This window comes from Schistocerca serialis, chromosome 4 (genome assembly GCF_023864345.2).
Source record: "Schistocerca serialis cubense isolate TAMUIC-IGC-003099 chromosome 4, iqSchSeri2.2, whole genome shotgun sequence".
NCBI classification, from domain to species: domain Eukaryota; kingdom Metazoa; phylum Arthropoda; class Insecta; order Orthoptera; family Acrididae; genus Schistocerca; species Schistocerca serialis.
This window is the reverse complement of record NC_064641.1, coordinates 363,639,721-363,659,406: the sequence shown is the minus strand read 5'-3', so window position 1 is coordinate 363,659,406 and position 19,686 is coordinate 363,639,721. Positions and strand designations below refer to the sequence as shown.

Sequence of the window (19,686 nt, the reverse complement as noted above, 5' to 3'; positions counted from 1 at the left end):
ATGCGCTTTAACGTACCAGAAGCACGAAACGTACATTAAGAAGGTGCATTCTAGATTTTTTTGTTTGAAAGTCTATACCGCGCTAGAAAAAAGAGAAGTGTTTTCGGTTACACCCGTTTATTAAAATGTCCACCTTCATTGAAATTACTAAGGCATTCAACTCAAATTCATTTTGAAGCGCAGTGAAAAACATGTTACTTCTCTGCATTCTTAGAACGTTTCGCCGATCAGAAGGAATGTTTTCCTAGGAGGAAAATAATCTCTCCAAATCACAGGATACCAACGGTGAAGATTTTAATAGATGAAATACTCCGGTAGAGATGTCCACTAGAGCGTCTTCTTCGCCCCATTGAGGACATTGCATATAGTAATGAAGTATACTGGATTTCTAGCCAGAACGGCACAAACTCTATTCACTACCCTCTGCCCAACATCACCTCTAATTTCATCAGGTTGCATTTTACATTCTTTACAATTTCTAACGATTTCGGCAAAGGCAACACTATGGTGTTTGACGCAGCTGGCAAGGAAGCCCTAGTTGTTATAGATGTAAGCCAGAGCATTTCGTGAAACTAAAGATTCTCTCGGAAATGAATTAATCAAAAATTTCAAGGCTTGGAAATGTTACTTATAAAAACCGACAGCATCAATCAATGTACCCTACCTCGTTAGAAGAAACTCAGACGGCAACCCTGTTCAGCAGCAGTTCTCTATACACCGAGACACGATGCTACATGAAATTATTTTATTTTCTTCTGGTTAGGTGCCGCGAACTTCTTCGGGGATATGTTGTAGTAATCAGATGAAATGGATTAAATGCGGATATAAATCGAGTAGGGCAGATGCCGCCTTCAGAATGTAGAGAGCAACATCCGAACTTTTTCTTCTTGAATTCTTTACGTTACACCATGTTAAGACTGTCATTCATAAAACAGGCTGCTTTTGAATATTTTGTGTGTTCCAGCACTCTGCAGAAAATCAGGAATGGCTTTGAGGGTTCTTTTCCATCGAACTATCCGTATGTGGTGGTTACTTGTATAGCAACGTACACTTTTCAGAGCCTCCTGGTAACAAAAATCTAAATAACATTTCTTTAAAGCTGATTCATTAGGAATCTGTTGCCTAATGCACTTTTGTAGAAACGCGCGGTACTCAGCCACTTGAAGTCTGTACCATGGGAAGTTCGCAGAAAAAATTCATTTTCGGAGTTCGGAGTCTTTTGCATCTACCTCAATAATATTTGCTTCGCAGACCATGACACTGCTTTGTTCTTTGTGTGTGCAGCACAATGTGTATGTTGCTCAAGTTGGAAGTTCATAGGGCACCCGATCTGCTTACTGTACGCTCGGCATAGAACAGTCTGTTCATCAGTAGTGAAAGCGTTTCCTCGTAAAACAAGATCTTAAAGTAAATGATAATTATGATAAAATGGGAGACATCATGAACACAAAAATATCGTGAACCTCTAAGAACTCTTTGTCAAACTTCTTGTCGCACGCACTTCTTACCTGTGAATCGTTATTAATCGGCCGGCCGCTGTGACCGAGCGGTTCTAGGCCTTCAATCCGGAACCATGCAGTTGCTACGGTCGCAGGTTCGAATCCGCCTCGGGCATGGATGTGTGTGATGTCCTTAGGTTAGTTAGGTTTAAGTAGTTCTAAGAGTAGGGGACTGATGACCTCAAATGTTAAGTCCCATAGTGCTTAGAGCCATTTGAACTATTTTTGGTAGAAGTCGCCTGTAGTCGTAATTTATCTTCTGTTTGACCCACGGCCAATTTTGTTGCACAAGAAATTCTTCACTACACACAATAATGGTTACTATACACAGTATTGTTATTGCACCTGCTTCGCCTTTGAGAACTGAAATTCCGAATCACAGAAAATAAAGCAGAAAACACGACCTTCATAATCCAGATTAGAGTGCAACTAACCATGTTTTATTGCACCAGAGCGTGATTTTTGGTGATAATCTACTTCCTGTCTTCAACTTTTATGGTAGGTCGGATTCGGATTCTTGAAATATATGATACAGTATAAAATTAAGCAATGTAAAAAATTGTAATTATAGAGAAATATGTAAAGTACGTAACGATATCATGAAATATATCAACTCTGACAACATAATTCGACAACAGTTACAGGTTTCACGTGCGTAAGAGCGAAGAAAAAGAATATGTAATTACATAAATATCCGGACTCTACAGCAACGTCGAACTGAATAATATCTAATACGTAACAGTGTGTAGTGTCTGAAATGTTCTGTACTGACTGCGTTGAAGCCACTGTTGTAGTAGCTGTCCTTTACTGAACTACGTGATTCACCCATCATTGTTTTCCGGTTGCATTTATATAGCCTGAATTTCGTAAGAGCAACATAGCTAGTTCTGTAAAGGGGAATATCTTTCAGTAACTCATAGATAAAGATCTTGTGATATTGTTACTTACTTTTTCAGAAATACATGTGTAGAATTAAAGCCTCTTTGCATTAGTTCTCCACCAAATGAATATTTTGATGAAAGAGTCCACATTTTGCCTCAATTTCTTGTTGCTTTTGCCCACAGTCAGCAGTAAGTTTACGAGTATCATAGTCGGCCCACAAAGCGTTCCTGAAAGGAAAGTGACTTGTGAACTGAATGGATGGAAACAGACTACTAACATCCCCAGTATAAGCCTTAAGTTCTCCTATTGAGTCATCACCGCCATCACACAAACAATGTAATACCAAATAGGCCGACGACAGAGAATAAAAAATACTCTGTGCACAATGATAACAGGAGTTTTACCAGCACTTTTTTGAAGGGAAGTAATGTCTAGCGAATTATATTTTTGCCGGCCGGTGTGGCCGTGCGGTTCTAGGCGCTTCAGTCTGGAACCGCGTGACCGCTACGGTCGCAGGTTCGAATCCTGCCTCGGGCATGGATGTGTGTGATGTCCTTAGGTTAGTTAGGTTTAATTAGTTCTAAGTTCTAGACGACTGATGACCTCAGATGTTAAGTCGCATAGTGCTCTGAGCCATTTGAACCATTTTTGAATTATATTTTTCTGAGACTGGCAGACCAGTGTCTTCTAGCAGTCCTGTGATCAACTGCAGACTCGAACTAACTGGAATCCCTCCGTCATTCTGAATTTGCAGCGTTCAATAGTACTGAAGAAAATTCAGTGATGAATTCTCTAAAGTTAGGCAAATATATTAAGTCTGTTGCCGTCTTACGACAAAGAGTCAACTGCTAGAAATAATTTACCATAAAATATTAAATGACTTCACATAGAAGCTCTTACGCTTTGAATTACTATCGAAGTACCTTCGTTTTCTCGCTAACAGATGGTGGGAACATTGTTTCCTACAGATAATTCGTAAGGTATCGAGTACTATCAGTTTTGCGGCAGTTTTTCAAGGATGATATTTATTTATTATAAGCATCTTAACAAACATGTCCATAGGGTTGCCTACATGTTTTATAGAAAGAAGTGTTTACCTTCACTGTCGACTTTCCTCAGAATTAATAATAATAAAAATAATGGCGTGTGACGAGGGCCTCCCGTCGGGTAGACCGCTCGTCTGGTGCAAGTCTTTCGATATGACGCCACTTCGGCGACTTGCGCGTCGATGGGGATGAAATGATGACTAGGACAACAAAACACCCAGTCCCTGAGCGGAGAAAAATCTTCGACCCAGCCGGGAATCGAAACTGGGCCTTTAGAATTGACGGTCTGCCGCGCTGACAAGTCAGCTACTGGGGGCGGACTGCTTAGAAATGCTTTATATATTTATAGGTGCATTCCTTATACTACACCCTGCATCGTGGGTCTGCAGTAGTATATTTTCGACATTCGTGTTAGTTCAGCATTATATTACCTCCTTTTATTAGGTTTGGTATGGCTCATACCATTTCCAAAGGGGGTCGTTTTAAGTAAGAGCACTGAGAAATTAATAGGACATAAATTTCGAATAGTCAGTGACGTAGGTATAGCGAGATACAGAGTGCTGACAAAATCTCATTGGGTCTGAAAGAGAACACGCCAAATAAACAGAAAGTATTCAGAGTAGATATGTTATAGATGAACCAACTGGAATGGAACCCTGAAACACTATCTAAACCGGAGTTAGCTATTAAACATGCAACTTTTGGTTATAATGAAGTAATCATAGAAGTAAGAAGAAGTTTCTGGACAATTCTGAGACTGTCACCATCTTGCCAAATGAATTTCCTATTTTCCGTTCTGCTTAATGATTCCTGTGTACCTTTCTGAAGTTTCTATTGATTGAGAAAAAAAAAAACGTTTCTTCAGTGTGAGGAACATACAGGGCTATTACAAATGATTGAAGCGATTTCATAAATTCACTGTAGCTCCATTCATTGACATACGGTCACGACACACTACATATACGTAGAAAAACTCATAAAGTTTTGTTCGGCTGAAGCCGCACTTCAGCTTTCTGCCGCCAGAGCGCTCGAGAGCGCAGTGAGACAAAATGGCGACAGGAGACGAGAAAGCGTATGTCGTGCTTGAAACGCACTCACATCAGTCAGTCATAACAGTGCAACGACACTTCAGGACGAAATTCAACAAAGATCCACCAACTGCTAACTCCATTCGGCGATGGTATGCGCAGTTTAAAGCTTCTGGATGCCTCTGTCAGGGGAAATCAACGGGTCGGCCTGCAGTGAGCGAAGAAACGGTGCGGGCAAGTTTCACGCGTAGCCCGCGGAAGTCGACGAATAAAGCAAGCTGGGAGCTAAACGTACCACAGCCGACGGTTTGGAAAATTTTACGGAAAAGGCTAAAGCAGAAGCCTTACCGTTTCGAACTCATTGATGGGGACATGCTGCGCTGAGTGTGGGAGGAACTTGATTATCGGCTTGATGTCTGCTGAAGCACTAAAGGGGCACAGATCGAACATTTGTGAATGCCTAAAAAAGCTTTTTGAGTTTTTGTATGTGTGCGCAAAGCATTGTAAAAATATCTCAAATAATAAAGTTATTGTAGAGCTGTGAAATCGCTTCAATCATTTGTAATAACCCTGTATAATTTTCTAAAAACATGTGGGACTGTCCCGAAGTAGCTACGACTGATGACATTGCTTTCCTTATGTGAAGATTATGAAGGTTAGATGCTGCCTAAACGAACAATATTTATTTTGAAATTTCCTGGCAGATTAAAACTGTGTCCCGGACCGAGACTCGAACTCAGGACCTTTGCACTAGAGCACTTGCCCGCGAAAGGCAAAGGTCCCGAGTTCGAGTTTCGGTCCGGGACACTGTTTTAATCTGCCAGGAAGTTTCAAATCAGCGCACACTCCGCTGCAGAGTGAAAATCTCATTCTGGAATATTTATTTTATTAATGGTCAGTATAGTATCTTTAATTTTAGTAATCTTTGTGTTCCAGAGACTCAGAGCCATGATTTAACGACACGGATTATATTTCCATGAAGTAAAGCACAACTTGATTACAAATAGAGACGTCATCGTTTAACTAATTAAGATTCGGTTCTAATTTCCAGGTGCACTCTGTGCTTTGTCTGGGATCGCCATTGCCACAGTCGACATGGTGTTCCCACATCGCTTCTCCACTATCCTCGAAGTGGATTACGACACGCCGTACGACCGTCACATCATTATCGAGGAAAGTCACGACCGTAAAAACGCCGCGGCCGCGCACCGCCTCGAAGCGCCGCCAGGAGCGGGTCTTGGAACGAGGATTCTCAGGTGAGTATATCATCTCTGACTATTGTTCAACCTGTGGAGGGCTTGTTGGTAAAAATACTGCGTGTAAAAACCGCCACTTCAGACACTGCTACTCACAATTACAACTTGAAACAAGTTATTATATGAAAAACTGTTAATGATAGTGGGTTTCATAATAATTTAATTTAGTTAATTTATCTGATCATGTCTCTGCTTGGCTCCCACTTCAGTTTATAGAGGAGCTGTTCCAACTCACAGACTCCTGCTTCAGCAAAGTATAGATTTACTTTTCTCTGCAGCTCGTACTAAGTCAAATTCCCTACCAAGACAATTTTCCTGGGAGAAGACTTTCCATCTCTACAGCCTGTTCCTCTAGTAATGTGACACAGAACCTTTCTCCTTTTATCTTTCTCACCAAATAATTACTTAGAGACTTCATCCACTTCAGGCATGAAAGAGGGACTTTTTTTGGGAGCTGTTGCAAGCTCTGGTCTGTCCAACACATCTCCAAAATTTCCGCAACAGCATTTTCTGCACAGATGATGTCCTTCGTATTAGTGCCTCCTTCAAATCTAGCTAAATACCTTCATTGGTGCCGCCCGCGTTGGTCTAGCAGTTCTAGGCGCGCAGTCCGGAACCGCGCAACTGCTACGGTCGCAGGTTCGAATCCTGCCTCGGGCATGGATGTGTGTGATGTCCTTAGGTTAGTTAGGTTTAAGTAGTTCTAAGTTCTAGGGGACTGATGACCACAGATGTTAAGTCCCATAGTGCTCAGAGCCATTTGAACCATTTTTGAACCTTCATTGGAAAATATTGTTCTCTGAAGACAACCCCATATAAACAAAAAATTGTCATCAAATTTTCATTGACTTATCATCAAATTTTCATTGACATCACAAATAGTTCTATGACTGTTGAATACAGCTCAGAAGCTAAAGTGACGAGTCGCAGAGTTAGTTGCAAATAGAACTACTACGCAGCTACGCACACATTCATCTGAACCCTCTGCCTCTCCTTCTTTGGTTCCAAATAAACCAGTGTTATCAAAATTCCTACACCTAGAAATAACGACCAAATTGAAACTAAGACGTATATGACAGTATCTCAGCAGTAAATGATTAATACCGAGCGCTCTCTTGTGTGAGTGGAAACTTCAGTATTACACCAAACACGTACCGAGAATAAGCTCGCGACCCACAGCTAATCTGCTTGCTCGTTATAATCCGTTTCCATCCACCCATTTATCGTGGAGATCAAAGTCAAGCCTCAGAAATTTGCTGTGGCAAGGTCACAGCAATACCAACTTCAAAGTCTTGTCATGCGACGGTCACTGACGCACTACTCATCATCACATCAGCACCACGTATTTTTAATTATATTATTCACATTTATTGACATATTTTTTTAAACGTCCAAGCACTGCAATTTTAGCGTTATATACAATATCACGTTTTCGAGAGAAAAAATTTCAAAAATATACTTGCTTTTCCTGTTTTCAATCACTGTGTTGTACGTGATCATTTTATTCTGGCTGGGATAATTTGTCACTGAGGAAAGAAAATGTTTATTGGACAGAAGCGTGAAATAAGTATAGTACGTGGTCTTATTACAAAGTCTGGAGACAATTTGATATAGGTTTTCAAATGTTGCAGTTTCTCCTTTAGGCTTGATTATAAAACTTGCTTAGTCAGGAAATAGAACTATTTCTCTTTCTTGGCGATATCGTGGCAAATCAGTTATATGTAACAAGTAAAACATGGGATCCAACTTTTATTCTTAAGATGCTATTTCGTTGCGTACACTCTTTGGATTTCATAATGTGACACTCTGCATACTTTTAGTTAAATAGGGTGGAAACCAGTTACCAACAAGATCCCAATAGCTGAGCTTCTCTAGGATAATTTCTTGAACTATACGATAAAATGCTCTTTGCAAGTCACGGAAAATACCATGTGGTAATACTTTGTCATTTAAATGTTGTACAATCTGATTCATGAATTGAAAAATAGTGTGTTCTGTGGAGCACCCCTTTTGAAATCCAAACTAAGTATCTCATTTTGAGACACGTATGTTACGATTTTTTCATACACAATCTCTTCCAGTACCTTCGAGAAGCAGTTAATTAGTGAGACTGGTTGGTAACTATTAACATCTGTCTTACTACCTTTCTTGTAAAGAGATGTCACAATAGAACATTTCAGTCCCTCTCAAAATGTCCCCTGTGATAGTGACGCAAGTATACATGACTCAAAACACGGCGTATATTTTTAGCCTTCTACTTGAAATAGCATGAACCAAGTGAGAGTTCTTGATCTGAAGGATTTAATTACATTTTTAATTTCTTTGGCAGACCATGGAGTAAGCGTAATTTCCCTATATGTATGGGAAGTAGATTCTTGTACATATTCTACTGAAATATCGTTTAAGGTGTCCATGAGCTACTTGAAGGAAGTGATTATTATTAAAAACGTTGAGTATGTGATTGCTATCATTTATTATTTGGCTGATTTCTTAAATCACAAAGTCCTCGCATTTCCTATCTGATTTTCCATTTAACATTTCACCTGTCATTGATATAAACTTAATTTTACCTCCAGTTTTATTAATTTCAGTCAATATAAACAGTATTTTAACCACTTTTCCTAAGACAGTGCAGTATTTCTTGAAATACAAGTACTGCTTCTCTGTTAGTTCCAGCTAGTTCATACATTTTTTTCCTTGCATAATACACTGAAGCGCCAAAGAAACTGGTGTAGGCATGCGTATTCAAATATACAGATATGTAAGCAGGCAGAATACGAAGTAACGGTTAGCAATGCCTATATAAGACACCAAGTGTCTGGCGCAGTTGTTAGGTCGGTTACTGCTGCTGCAAAGGCAGGTTATCAAGATTTAAGTGAGTCTGAATGTGGTGTAAAGTCGGCGCACGAGCGACGGGACACAGCATCTCCGAGGCAGCGGTGAAGTTGGATTTTCCCGTACGGCCATTCTATGAGTGTACTGTGAATATCAGGAATCTGGTAAAACATCAAATCTTCGACATGGCTGCGGCCGGAAAATGATCCTGTAAGAACGGGACCAACGACGACTGAAGAGAATCGTTCAACGTGAAGAAAGTGCAGCCCTTCCGAAAATTGTTGCAGATTTCAATGCTGACTCATCAGCAAGTGTCAGAGTGCGAACCATTCAACGAAACATCATCGATATGGGCTTTCGGAGCCGAAAACCCACTCGTGTACCCTTGATGACTGCACGACACAAAGATTTATGCCTCACCTGGGCCCGTCAACACTGACATTGGACTGTTGATGACTGGAAACACGTTGCCTGGTCGAAAGAGTCTCGTTTCAAATTGTATCGAGTGGATGGACGTATACAGGTGTCGAGACAACCTCATGAATCCATGGACCCTGCATGTCCGCAGGGGATTGTTCAAGCTGATGGAGGCTCTGTAATGGTGTGGGGCGTGTGCAATTGGAGTGATACGGGACCCCTGATACATCTAGATACTACTCTGACAGATGACACGTATGTAAGCATCCTGACTGATCACTTGCATCCATTCCTGTCCGTTGTGCATTCCGATAGACTTGGGCTATTCCAGCAGGACAATGCGACACCCCACACGTCCAGAATTGCTATAGAGTGGCTCCAGGAACACACTTCTGAGTATAAACACTTCCACTGTCGACAGAACTCCCCAGACATGAACATCATTTAGCATATCTGGGATGACTTGTAACGTGCTGTTGAGAAGTGCCCCCCCCCTCCCCCCCCCCCCCAAAAAAAGGAAACAAAAAAGAAACAAACGGGATAACATTGCCATGGGCGGAGATTGTGTAGTACGGATTTCTGCCGCTAGGAGGAGGAGGAGATTAGTGTTTAACGTCCCGTCGACAACGAGGTCATTAGAGACGGAGCGCAAGCTCGGGTGAGGGAAGGATGGGGAAGGAAATCGGCCGTGTCCTTTCAAAGGGACCATCCCAGCATTTGCCTGAAGCGATTTAGGGAAATCACGGAAAACCTAAATCAGGATGGCCGGAGACGGGATTGAACCATCGTCCTCCCGAATGCGAGTCCAGTGTCTCTGCCGCTAGGCGTGTAGGCGTGTATAGCGCAACTCATTGCCAGTTGAGGGCCGCCTGTGTTATCGACTTGGCTTGTTCTATTCAGCTGCAGTGATTGTTATTGCTAGCACTATTTTGTTCTTGTTTCGTTTTTTATGATGGCAGCTTAAGTGCACAACGTGCAGCTGCGACATATTGTTTTCTACTCGGTAAAAATGCTGCTGAAAATGTTTTAATGTTGAAAACAGCTTACCAAGATGACGCTATGGGAAAAATTCATATGTACCAGTGATTTTCTCGTTTTAAACTTGGCGACATGTCGATTGATGACAAACCTCGTCCTGGACGTCCGTCAACTGCCTGAATAGACGAAAATGTCGAAAAAATTCGAGACCTTGTGCTCACAGACCGTCGACAGACAACTGATCAACAATCAGAGATTAGTGCAACAGTGTTCGACAAGAAAGACCAGATTTGTGGCTGACAGGAGACTGGTTCTTCCACCACGACAACGAGCGCACACACACAGCCATCACTATTAGACGGTTTTGGGCTGAAGGTGGCGTGGCTCCGCTGCCCCACACACCTGGCTAGCCCGACCTGACCTGGTGCGACTTTTTCTTGTTTCAACGCATGAAAAGGGGCATGAAGGATCACCGATTTGACAACATTGAACAAGTAAAGAAAAAAACGAGGGAGGTGCTGTCATCCATTTCTAAAGATGACTAAAAATGTTGCGAACAGTGGAACCACCAGAGGGGCAAATGTATTAGTTGCAATGGAGAGTATTTTGAAGGCGATAATTTGAAAAAATATACCTTTTAAGAAATAATTCTGTTCTTTTTGGGTACCCCTCGTTGTAGGCTTTTAATTGGAAAATTGCTCTAAAATGCTATTTTTGCGGATAAGTAGCTAAAAAATTTCCATGGATATTGGCTGCACCAGAAGTATGGCCCAGTGTTCTATAATTCCTAAATACAGCCCAGGTCCTGACACAGCAATTACTGTTATCCAGAGAAAGTAATTGTTAAAGATTGGCAGAAAATCAAGCTACGAACATATTATCTTGGATCTGGCAACTGTCGTATTACAGACATTCCTCCAGTTGTAAGTGTACCATCTCCTCTTACATTTGTAATTCCTTTGGTCACTATAATTGATTTCGTTTGTATATTTCCATTTCGTGATGTAGTTGGCAATCGACAATGATTAGATGAAGCTGATGAAATAAAATTTTAATTGGAACACTTCTGCTGTCATAAAAATACAAAAGCATCCGGACTGTTAATGTGTGCTGTGCTACAGATACATTTTTTGTTTATTTGTTGTTTACAGCTCTTTAGGCGGTTCCTCTTAACCTTGTATCCTAGCCTCTTGATCCTTATATAAATATTCTTTCAAATTTCTTTGTTGCATATCCTCCTCCACAAGGTCTTCCGCTTTCTTTCTCGTGTGGAGTCCACCGTTCATACCATAATCTCATCACAAACTCATACCATTTAAACTCCGTTTTCATCTCTTCGGCGATGCACATGATATCTTTGTTTTCGATATTCTCTTGCTTTGAACTTATACAACATCTTCTCAAACAATCCATTTTCACAGCTTCAAATCTTCTTCCACCTAGTTTTTTCATTTCCAGCAATTCTTTTTCATATAAAAAATGGTTTGTATTATTGATTCGTATATAACTAACTTTATTTTTCCTAATTTTGTCCGACCAAAGGATGGAATGCAGCTTAATGGCTGCTTGTTTAGTTTTTGTTGTCCTCTGCCTTATTTCTTGTTTACTGGATCCCGATCTGAGACTATAACTCAGATATTTATAGTTTTGACATACCTTAATAGTATTTCCAGCTATGATAATGTCATGTTGTTTACCTACTGTACATAAATATTTTCTTTTAGAAAAAAATATTGATAGTCTGGTCTTTGTTTATAGATTTTCTTCATCATATACGGTATATCATAGTCATCTTTGGGCAATATTATTTGTACATTGGCGTATAGTAAACTCGACACTGAATTTCCAACTGTGTCTACGACCATTCCTCCACAATTTTTCATCTATTCTTCAAGAACTTCGTTCAGTTAATACTTAAACAAAGTAGTTGCTTTACAATACCCTTTTCTAAGGCCTTTGATTGGTCGCATTACTAGGGGGGGTTCCCTCCCCATTTTAATTATCGTCTGTTTTTTAACTGCACCAAGATGTGTCTTTTTTATTATTCTGAAATTATTGAAGAAGGGAAAGAAACTATATTTATGACCTAATCAGGCAGTTGCTCACAGAGAAGTGGCGCGATTTTGCTTGCTGTGCTTTCCGAAAGACACTGTTGGCGTCGGTGATAAACTTAATATTCTTTCCTTAACCCACTGACGTTATCAACGTATTATGAAACCTCTCATTCGGGTAGTTCCATTTCATTTCAGACAATAGGCAACTTTGCAGTTATCATGGAAGTTCAGTTTTCATTTAAAGTAGACGGTAAATTAATATCTTTCGAAAAGTAGCAGCTGTGATAAACAAGTGCTTTCGACATTTTTTTTAAGCGCCTAAGTTGCCGTATTTTGATTAAATCACGCGATTCTGACATCGTAACTCGGAAACTATTGAAACTAAAATACTCAGACTTAAAACTGCAGATAATATTGAGTAGTTTGAGGTGTTTTTTACGCGGTATTTTTGAAGCTTAAATTTAATCTTAATTTTCATTATTTTGCGTATTTTTTTCTGTAAACCTCATTTTAAATGCAATAAAAATGACCCCATTTGATTAAAAAACAATATTAGTAAACTTCTTTTGGTATCTTCGATGGAGAGCTTTAGAGAAAATAGAAAGTAAATAGTCGTAGAAACAGCGATCACACTCCATAACGAGGCGGTCGTCGGTCGCCTGCTCCTTTTTCCCGGCAGCACATCGCAGCCCAAGTACTACGTGAGCCTAAATACTTTTATTTAATTATTTTTTTCCAAGTTCCAGTCAAGGAGTGCCACAGATCGTAAAACAGAAATCAATCTGTAGGAAAAAGACGTTCAAGCCTATGTCAGTTTAATCTTCATGAAAATTGTGTTTATGCTTGACACACGAATAAAAGGTTTTTAAAACTTGTATTAATTATTGTTCTGTTATTGTTATATGCCTCCATCAAGAACAGACATCCAGCTACTGAAATCCGATGTAAGGTTATTCAGTTACACGACAGACATATTGTCGCGATCGGAAAGTTACCGGTATGCAAAATTTACCGAATTTTAAGTTGTAAACTAGTAAATACTTAAGAGATAACATTGTAAATGTTGATTTCATGTACAATAATTGGCATATGTAAATGTTGTTAATGATTTAAAAGAACCATGAGGTCAATTGTCTCATTTTTCATCCCATTTGAAATACACTACTGGCCATTAAAATTGCTACACCACGAAGATGACGTACTAAAGATGCGAAATTTAACCGACAGGAAGAAGATTCTGTGATATGCAAATGATTAGATTTTCAGAGCATTCACACAAGGTTGGTGCCGGTGGCGACACCCACAACGTGCTGACATGAGGAAAGATTTCAACCTGACTCTCATACACAAACAGCAGTTGATCGCCGTTGCCTGGTGAAACGTTGTTGTGATGCCTCGTTTAAGGAGGAGAAATGCGTACCATCACGTTTCCGACTTTGATAAAGGTCTGATTGTAGCCTATCGCGATTGCGGTTTATCGTATCGCGACATAGCTACTCGCGTTGGACGAGATCCAATGACTGTTAGCAGAATAAGGAATCGGTGGGTTCACGATGGTAATACGAAACGCCGTGCTGGATCCCGACGGCCTCGTATCACTAGCAGTCGAGATGACAGGCATCTGATCCGCATGGCTGTAACGAATCGTGCAGCCACGTCTCGATCCCTGAGTCAACAGATGGGGACGTTTGCAAGACAACAACCATCTGCACGAACAGTTCGACGACGTTTGCAGCAGCATGGACTATCAGCTCGAAGACCATGGCTGCGATTAGCCTTGACACTGCATCACAGACAGGAGCGCCTGCGATGGTGTACTCAACGACGAACCTGGGTGCACGAATGGAAAAACGTCATTTTTTCGGATGAATCCAGGTTCTGTTTACAGCATCGTAATGGTCACATCCGTGTTTGGCGACATCGCGGTGAACGCACGTTGGAAGCGTGTATTCGGCATCGCCATACTGGCGTATAACCCGACGTGATGGTATGGGGTGCCATTGGTTACACGTCTCGGTCACCTCTTGTTCGCATTGACTGCACTTTGAACAGGGAACGTTACATTTCAGATGTGTTACGACCCGTGGCTCTACCCTTAATTCGATCCCCGCGAAACCCTACATTTCAGCAAGGTAATGTACGACTGCATGTTGCAGGTCCTGTACGGGCCTTCCTGGATACGGAAAATGCTCGACTGCTGCCCTGGCCAGCACATTCTCCATATCTCTCGCCAATTGAAAACGTCTGGTCAATGGTGGCCGAGCAACTGGCTCGTCACAATACGCCAATCACTACTCTTGATGAACTGTGGTATCGTGTTGAAGCTGCATGAGCAGCTGCACCTGTACACGCCATCCAAGCTCTGTTTGACTCAGTGCCCAGGCGTATCACGGCCGTTATTTCGGCCAGAGATGGTTGTTCTGGGTACTGATTTCTCAGAATCTATGCATCCAAACTGCGTGAAAATGTAATCACATTTCAGTTCTAGTATAATATATTTGTCCAATGAATACCCGTTTATCATCTGCATTTCTTCTTGGTGTAGCAATTTTAATGGCCAGTAGTGTAGAAAACAATATTTACTCTCGTAGACTACACAATTGGTTGAATTTTATCATGTTCAGAAATTGGAAGGCTACTTCTGCATTATTTGGTAAAGAAAACTTTCAGTAGTCAGGATCGCATAAGTTCGTATTTATGTTTGACAACCGCTTTCGTCAGATATAGGCCTAACTGTCGTCTTCTTGTCTCCGAAACATTTTTTGCTACCAAACGGGTTCGTTGTGAATGAGAGATCTAGGCTACGTTGTCACTCTGGTGGAATGAATATAGCACCTAAGTATAAGTGTTTTATTTGTGGCAGGCGTTTTTATGAAGTGCTGTATTTTATCCACCACAATGACAACATGACATGAGGCTCTAACCCGCAATGAACACGTTTATCAGCAAAAATGTTTCTAAGACCAGAAGATTACAGATATATCTGTCTTAACTGGTTGTGAAAAATAAAGATGAGTTTATGCGGTCTTGGTTATTGAATTGTTAATTCATTATGGAAAATTATAGAATAATAATTATATGTTAGCGTACTCTGCTCTAACAAGGTCAGATTCCTGTAAGACTGGCTTGAAACTTTCTGAAAGACAATAACAAGAAAATAAACGATTCGTGAACGCAGCGTAATGGTTATGTGGTGTTGCGCAGGCGGCTGTCGAAGCGCGAGCGCCTGGAGGAGCGCCGGGGCGTGGACAACGAGGGCTTTGAGATGGACCCGCCCAAGTCGCCGTGGCGCTATCCTTTCCCGAGGCCCGGCCCCCCACGCGCGGACCTGCCGCCGCCCTTCCGCAGGACTATCTCGCAGGACTCTGCCGCCAGCTCGAGCGGCGCCTCCAGCCTGGGGCTGTCCTTCCTGCAGCGCGAGTGCGCCGCCGCCGCCGCCGCCGCTGCCGCCCCCGCAGCCACAGCCCCGGCTGCTGCCGCCCCCGCCGCCTCTGCGACGAGTGCCGCCGTCCAGACGGACCCCTTGCCTGTCGTCAGATAACGCACTCGCCACCGCCCAGCCGACTCTCCGCGAACAGTTCACTCTCTGAGGGGTCACCACGTCTCATCGGAACCTAGAAGCGCGGGGACAGTTCCCCGAAAGTAGGTAGATCTCACTAGGATATACCAAAAAAACTCGTAGATGTAGTGCTCGCCGCGTCGCGAGGTACGCGTCAAGTCGCGATCGACGTGTCCCACCTCACCGACAGGTCCGCAGGAAGTGTGGAAACTTCCCTGTTCGCACCTGTCTGAGGGCAGGTCGTCAGATGAAACTGGAAGAAATCCAAAGAACCAGTAAACAGTTTAGAGGAAATGACAATGCTCGATGCTCTTCATCTCGATGAAGTGTCAATATCGACAAGTCTGCTTTTATATCCGACAAATACTGGGTGCATTGAGCTGTCTAGTGGCCCCTTTCAGCATTGCCAGTGCTAACAGAACACTTGCCAGGCAGTTCCTTTATGCTGCAGACTGCTTTATGCTTTGTTCTGCTAAAGTAAACCTACAGTACGTTAGAGTGATCATAAATTATGAACTGAGGATATTTGCATGACCTGTATTATCTCCTACATATTATCGTAAAGTATTTGTAACCTTTAACATTTTAGTCATGTTTTGAATGTTATAGTGTAGCTGTACTAGGTGATAAGGTATCATCTAAAAACTCGAACTGCTGAATCTCTTGTTTAAAAGAACTATTCAGTGCAAGGACAAACAATAGTTTGTAGGGGGGACAAGAATTGGGATGTGAAGTATTTTTAATATTTTGGAAGACAAATGGAGACTTGTAAGTAGCCATAATAAATTTTTGTTTCTGACCCTGTTAAAAACCAGCATAATACCAACTTCTAATCATTTTCTTAAAAGAAAAACTTACTGTACTATATTTTTTTCTGGTTCCTGAGATCTGGGTGGGGAGGCCGGTTAGCCCCCCCCCTCCTCCTCTTACTGCTGGTCATTGCTGCCCTTCATACAGTGATATACTATACAGGATCTCTCCAATCTGAATTTTAATGGCTTATAGGTGTACTTCAGTCATATGAATTCCCCCCCACCAGTCTTGTTGATCTAAATCATAGTTGTTCTTCCTAATTCCTTGAGATTTTTTACTTTCATTCTACTCCATTTCCCCCATTTCATTCATCAAATCAGACTTTGTGTCTCATGATAATCACATGCAGATTTTACAGCTATTTCCTAATCTTCATATTTTTCTTACTCTTTCACATAACATGTCTGTGCTCTGTAGTAATGTACATTGTGGTGCTTATCAGTCCCCATGGGATTACTCACCCACATAAGTACTCAGCAAAGTACTGAATACTCCATATGGAGCCGTTACAATTTGTGCACTAAATATGAGAAATATTTATTTCATTCAACAGCATTGGAGCAAACACTTAAATTCTTATATGTATATTCAGTTGTCATTTTCTTTGGGGAGCAATGTATTTGCAGCTACTGAGGCCTGAAAACCCCATCTTAAAATACAGATTCTGATATGGATTTAATTTGTGACTCAACTGGAAACTTAATTACCACCAGTGCAATAAAAAGAGGACCTTTCATAAGTAACCATAAAGCTGATCAGTCATAAATTTCTTCCATAAAGTACTCAAAATATTAATTTTGAAGCTGATCTAAGGTGTTTATTGCATTTCTTTACACTCCTTTCAGATGTGTATAAGCTGTATTCATTCTGACAAGCTAATTACATCACAGTTAGTGAAAAAATGGAAACTGTTTATCAAACATTTGTAGCACACTGACAAACTGGCCACTAGGCAGGTCAAACAGATATTTGCCAGTTTATAATTTTACTTCTTAATCAGTAATATTTTCCAAAGTTATTATGATAACATGGAGTTCTAGTACACATGAGGTTAATTGCAAGCTGTAAATACACATTCATGACATTTTTTTAACACCTTGGCATGGTGAGGTGGCAGTGTATCATTTGGATGGATGTGTTCCTACATTTATGTACTCCATATATTTCTATAGTCCATCTGCTGCTTGTCTGTTTTATCATTATTTGAAGAATGTAATCGTTCAATGTTACAAAATTTTTTTATTATCATCTATGAGGAATAGAGATTTATGTATTACTTTGCATTTTAGTTGCCCTATAAAATCATGTAACATTTATTTTTGTTTCTTAAAAGTTCATCACATATGAAAGTCTAACTGAAGGTCACTTCCAGGCCTTAATTATTAGTTCTTGATATTTTGTATGCTTTCAGTCTTCTTCATAAACAAAAATTATTTTGTAAAAAGCAAGTTACATACTTTTTTTTAATAATCCATGGCACTTGAATGTCTGTGGTTTCCTATGGCTGTATGCTTAATTTATTATTTTATTTATCTGTATACTATAGTGAGAAAATAAGTAAAGTCAAGTGTGATATTGTATGGCACGTAGAGTACCTGTAACGCTTGTTACATAATTTTTTCAACTCTTTCATTTTCTGCATCTAAATTATGTTTCTACATTGACATACACATCCTTTCCATATTTATAGCCTTGTGTTGCAAAAAGTGACAGAATAATACTGCTTGTTAGAACACTCAAGCATGGAGAATTTAGCAAATGAAATAATGCAACTGCTTATAAAATGAATTTAGTAAATAATTTGAAGGAAAATCATAAAATCAGAAATGTAATGGCATATCCTGTAGGCCTATCATATAGCTTCCATATTCGTATTTAATTATATGGATGATAACAATTAGCCCATTTAGCTACAAGAGGGAGACTGGGTAGTATCTGTATCTCAAGTGGAAAAAGAATTTTTTACTACATTACAATAGACATATGGTGATCTATGAGGGATCTTGGATAAATTTGAGAGACATATAGTTGAAAACAATTGCCCTAGTATACATGTCTTCTATTGAAACTACAAAATTTGGGAGTTCAGCAAAAATTGTCATTTGTGATGGATATACACTGATATAACATGGTGTCACTAAAAATGTAACAATATATGCAATTCCTCTGAAATTGGTTCTACAACCAATAGTAATAGAAATGTTCATTATGTTTTGTGGTGACCTCATTCAAGTTTATGACTGTTTCCCATGACCAGATATATAAACTCTTTTTATTTAAAAAATCATAGCTTTCCTTAGCAGCTATTGTGATGATTGCAATTACATTTGATAGTTGAGAACATATTTATTATACCTTGAACAAGCTGTAACATTCAAATAAATGATTTATTTGTGATAGCCAACAATTATTTAACAGATTAGATGTTAAAATTACAAAATACCAAATAGGTACTTCATTTTAGATGATATAAATATTATTAATATTGAGAATAAATGATTCAGTGCAATATAATGATACTATTGTAGATACTGTGAATGCTGATACAACATACCATAATATCTTCATGGTATGTCTGTATAGAGCATGAGAAAACTTTACTATTTGTCTTTATAAGCAAGTGAAATGAGGTGTATTGGTCTGGTATGTGAGACTGACAACTTCATGATCTGAAGGACTGGGCTAATGCTCTGCTCATGTGATGGAAATTTTATCAAATGAAGATCAATTATTAGCTTTGTGATATTATCATGTAATCTTTCTCCTTAACAAATGGTTTTCTTTTATTAGCTGACATTTTATTTTAATCTCTCTTTCATGTAGTTCTGTTGTTACATGACATCACTGATCACTGTAAACTTATAAATATGTGAATATTTTATTAGTTTTCTGTTTGTAAATTTTGTTTATATGTAAAAATGACTACAATGTAATCTGGTGTTCCTATTTGTATAAAATGAATATGAAAGTGTGATTTTGATGCTAATTGGCATCAGTTTAGTGTAATATTTTATAATCTATAAATTGTACACAATAGAATAAATATTGTTCATGTGGAGTGTTTGAAGGTTCTTGTTTTCATTATGTGCATTCACCCTCTCTACTATTGAAGACTATACAAAAAAATTTTAGCAAGACACAATATTTTTGTTTTAAAGGCCTGCCAGAGACATCAGCTGCTTTGAAATATAAATAGAGAAGCAGTGTAAGATGGAAAGTTGATTTAATTATCACAGTTGTTCTTTTTTTTAATTTTTTAAGTGAGTTACAGAGTAGAATTTTATTTTATTTATTTATTTATTTATTTATTTGTCCATAT

The 19,686-nt window shown here is 39.7% G+C and overlaps 1 protein-coding gene across 1 annotated transcript in view; it reads left to right on the top strand.

Moving 5' to 3' along the window:
* Nucleotides 1–19,425, top strand: part of LOC126474164 (dual oxidase maturation factor 2-like) — a 723,454-nt gene extending 704,029 nt beyond the window's left edge. Inside the window, exons 7-8 of the mRNA XM_050101622.1 lie at nucleotides 5,507–5,711; nucleotides 15,200–19,425. Coding sequence (XP_049957579.1) covers nucleotides 5,507–5,711; nucleotides 15,200–15,536 — 542 coding nt within the window. The 3' untranslated portion in view covers nucleotides 15,537–19,425. The remainder of the gene's footprint in view (nucleotides 1–5,506; nucleotides 5,712–15,199) is intronic.
* Nucleotides 19,426–19,686: the final 261 nt, after the last annotated feature.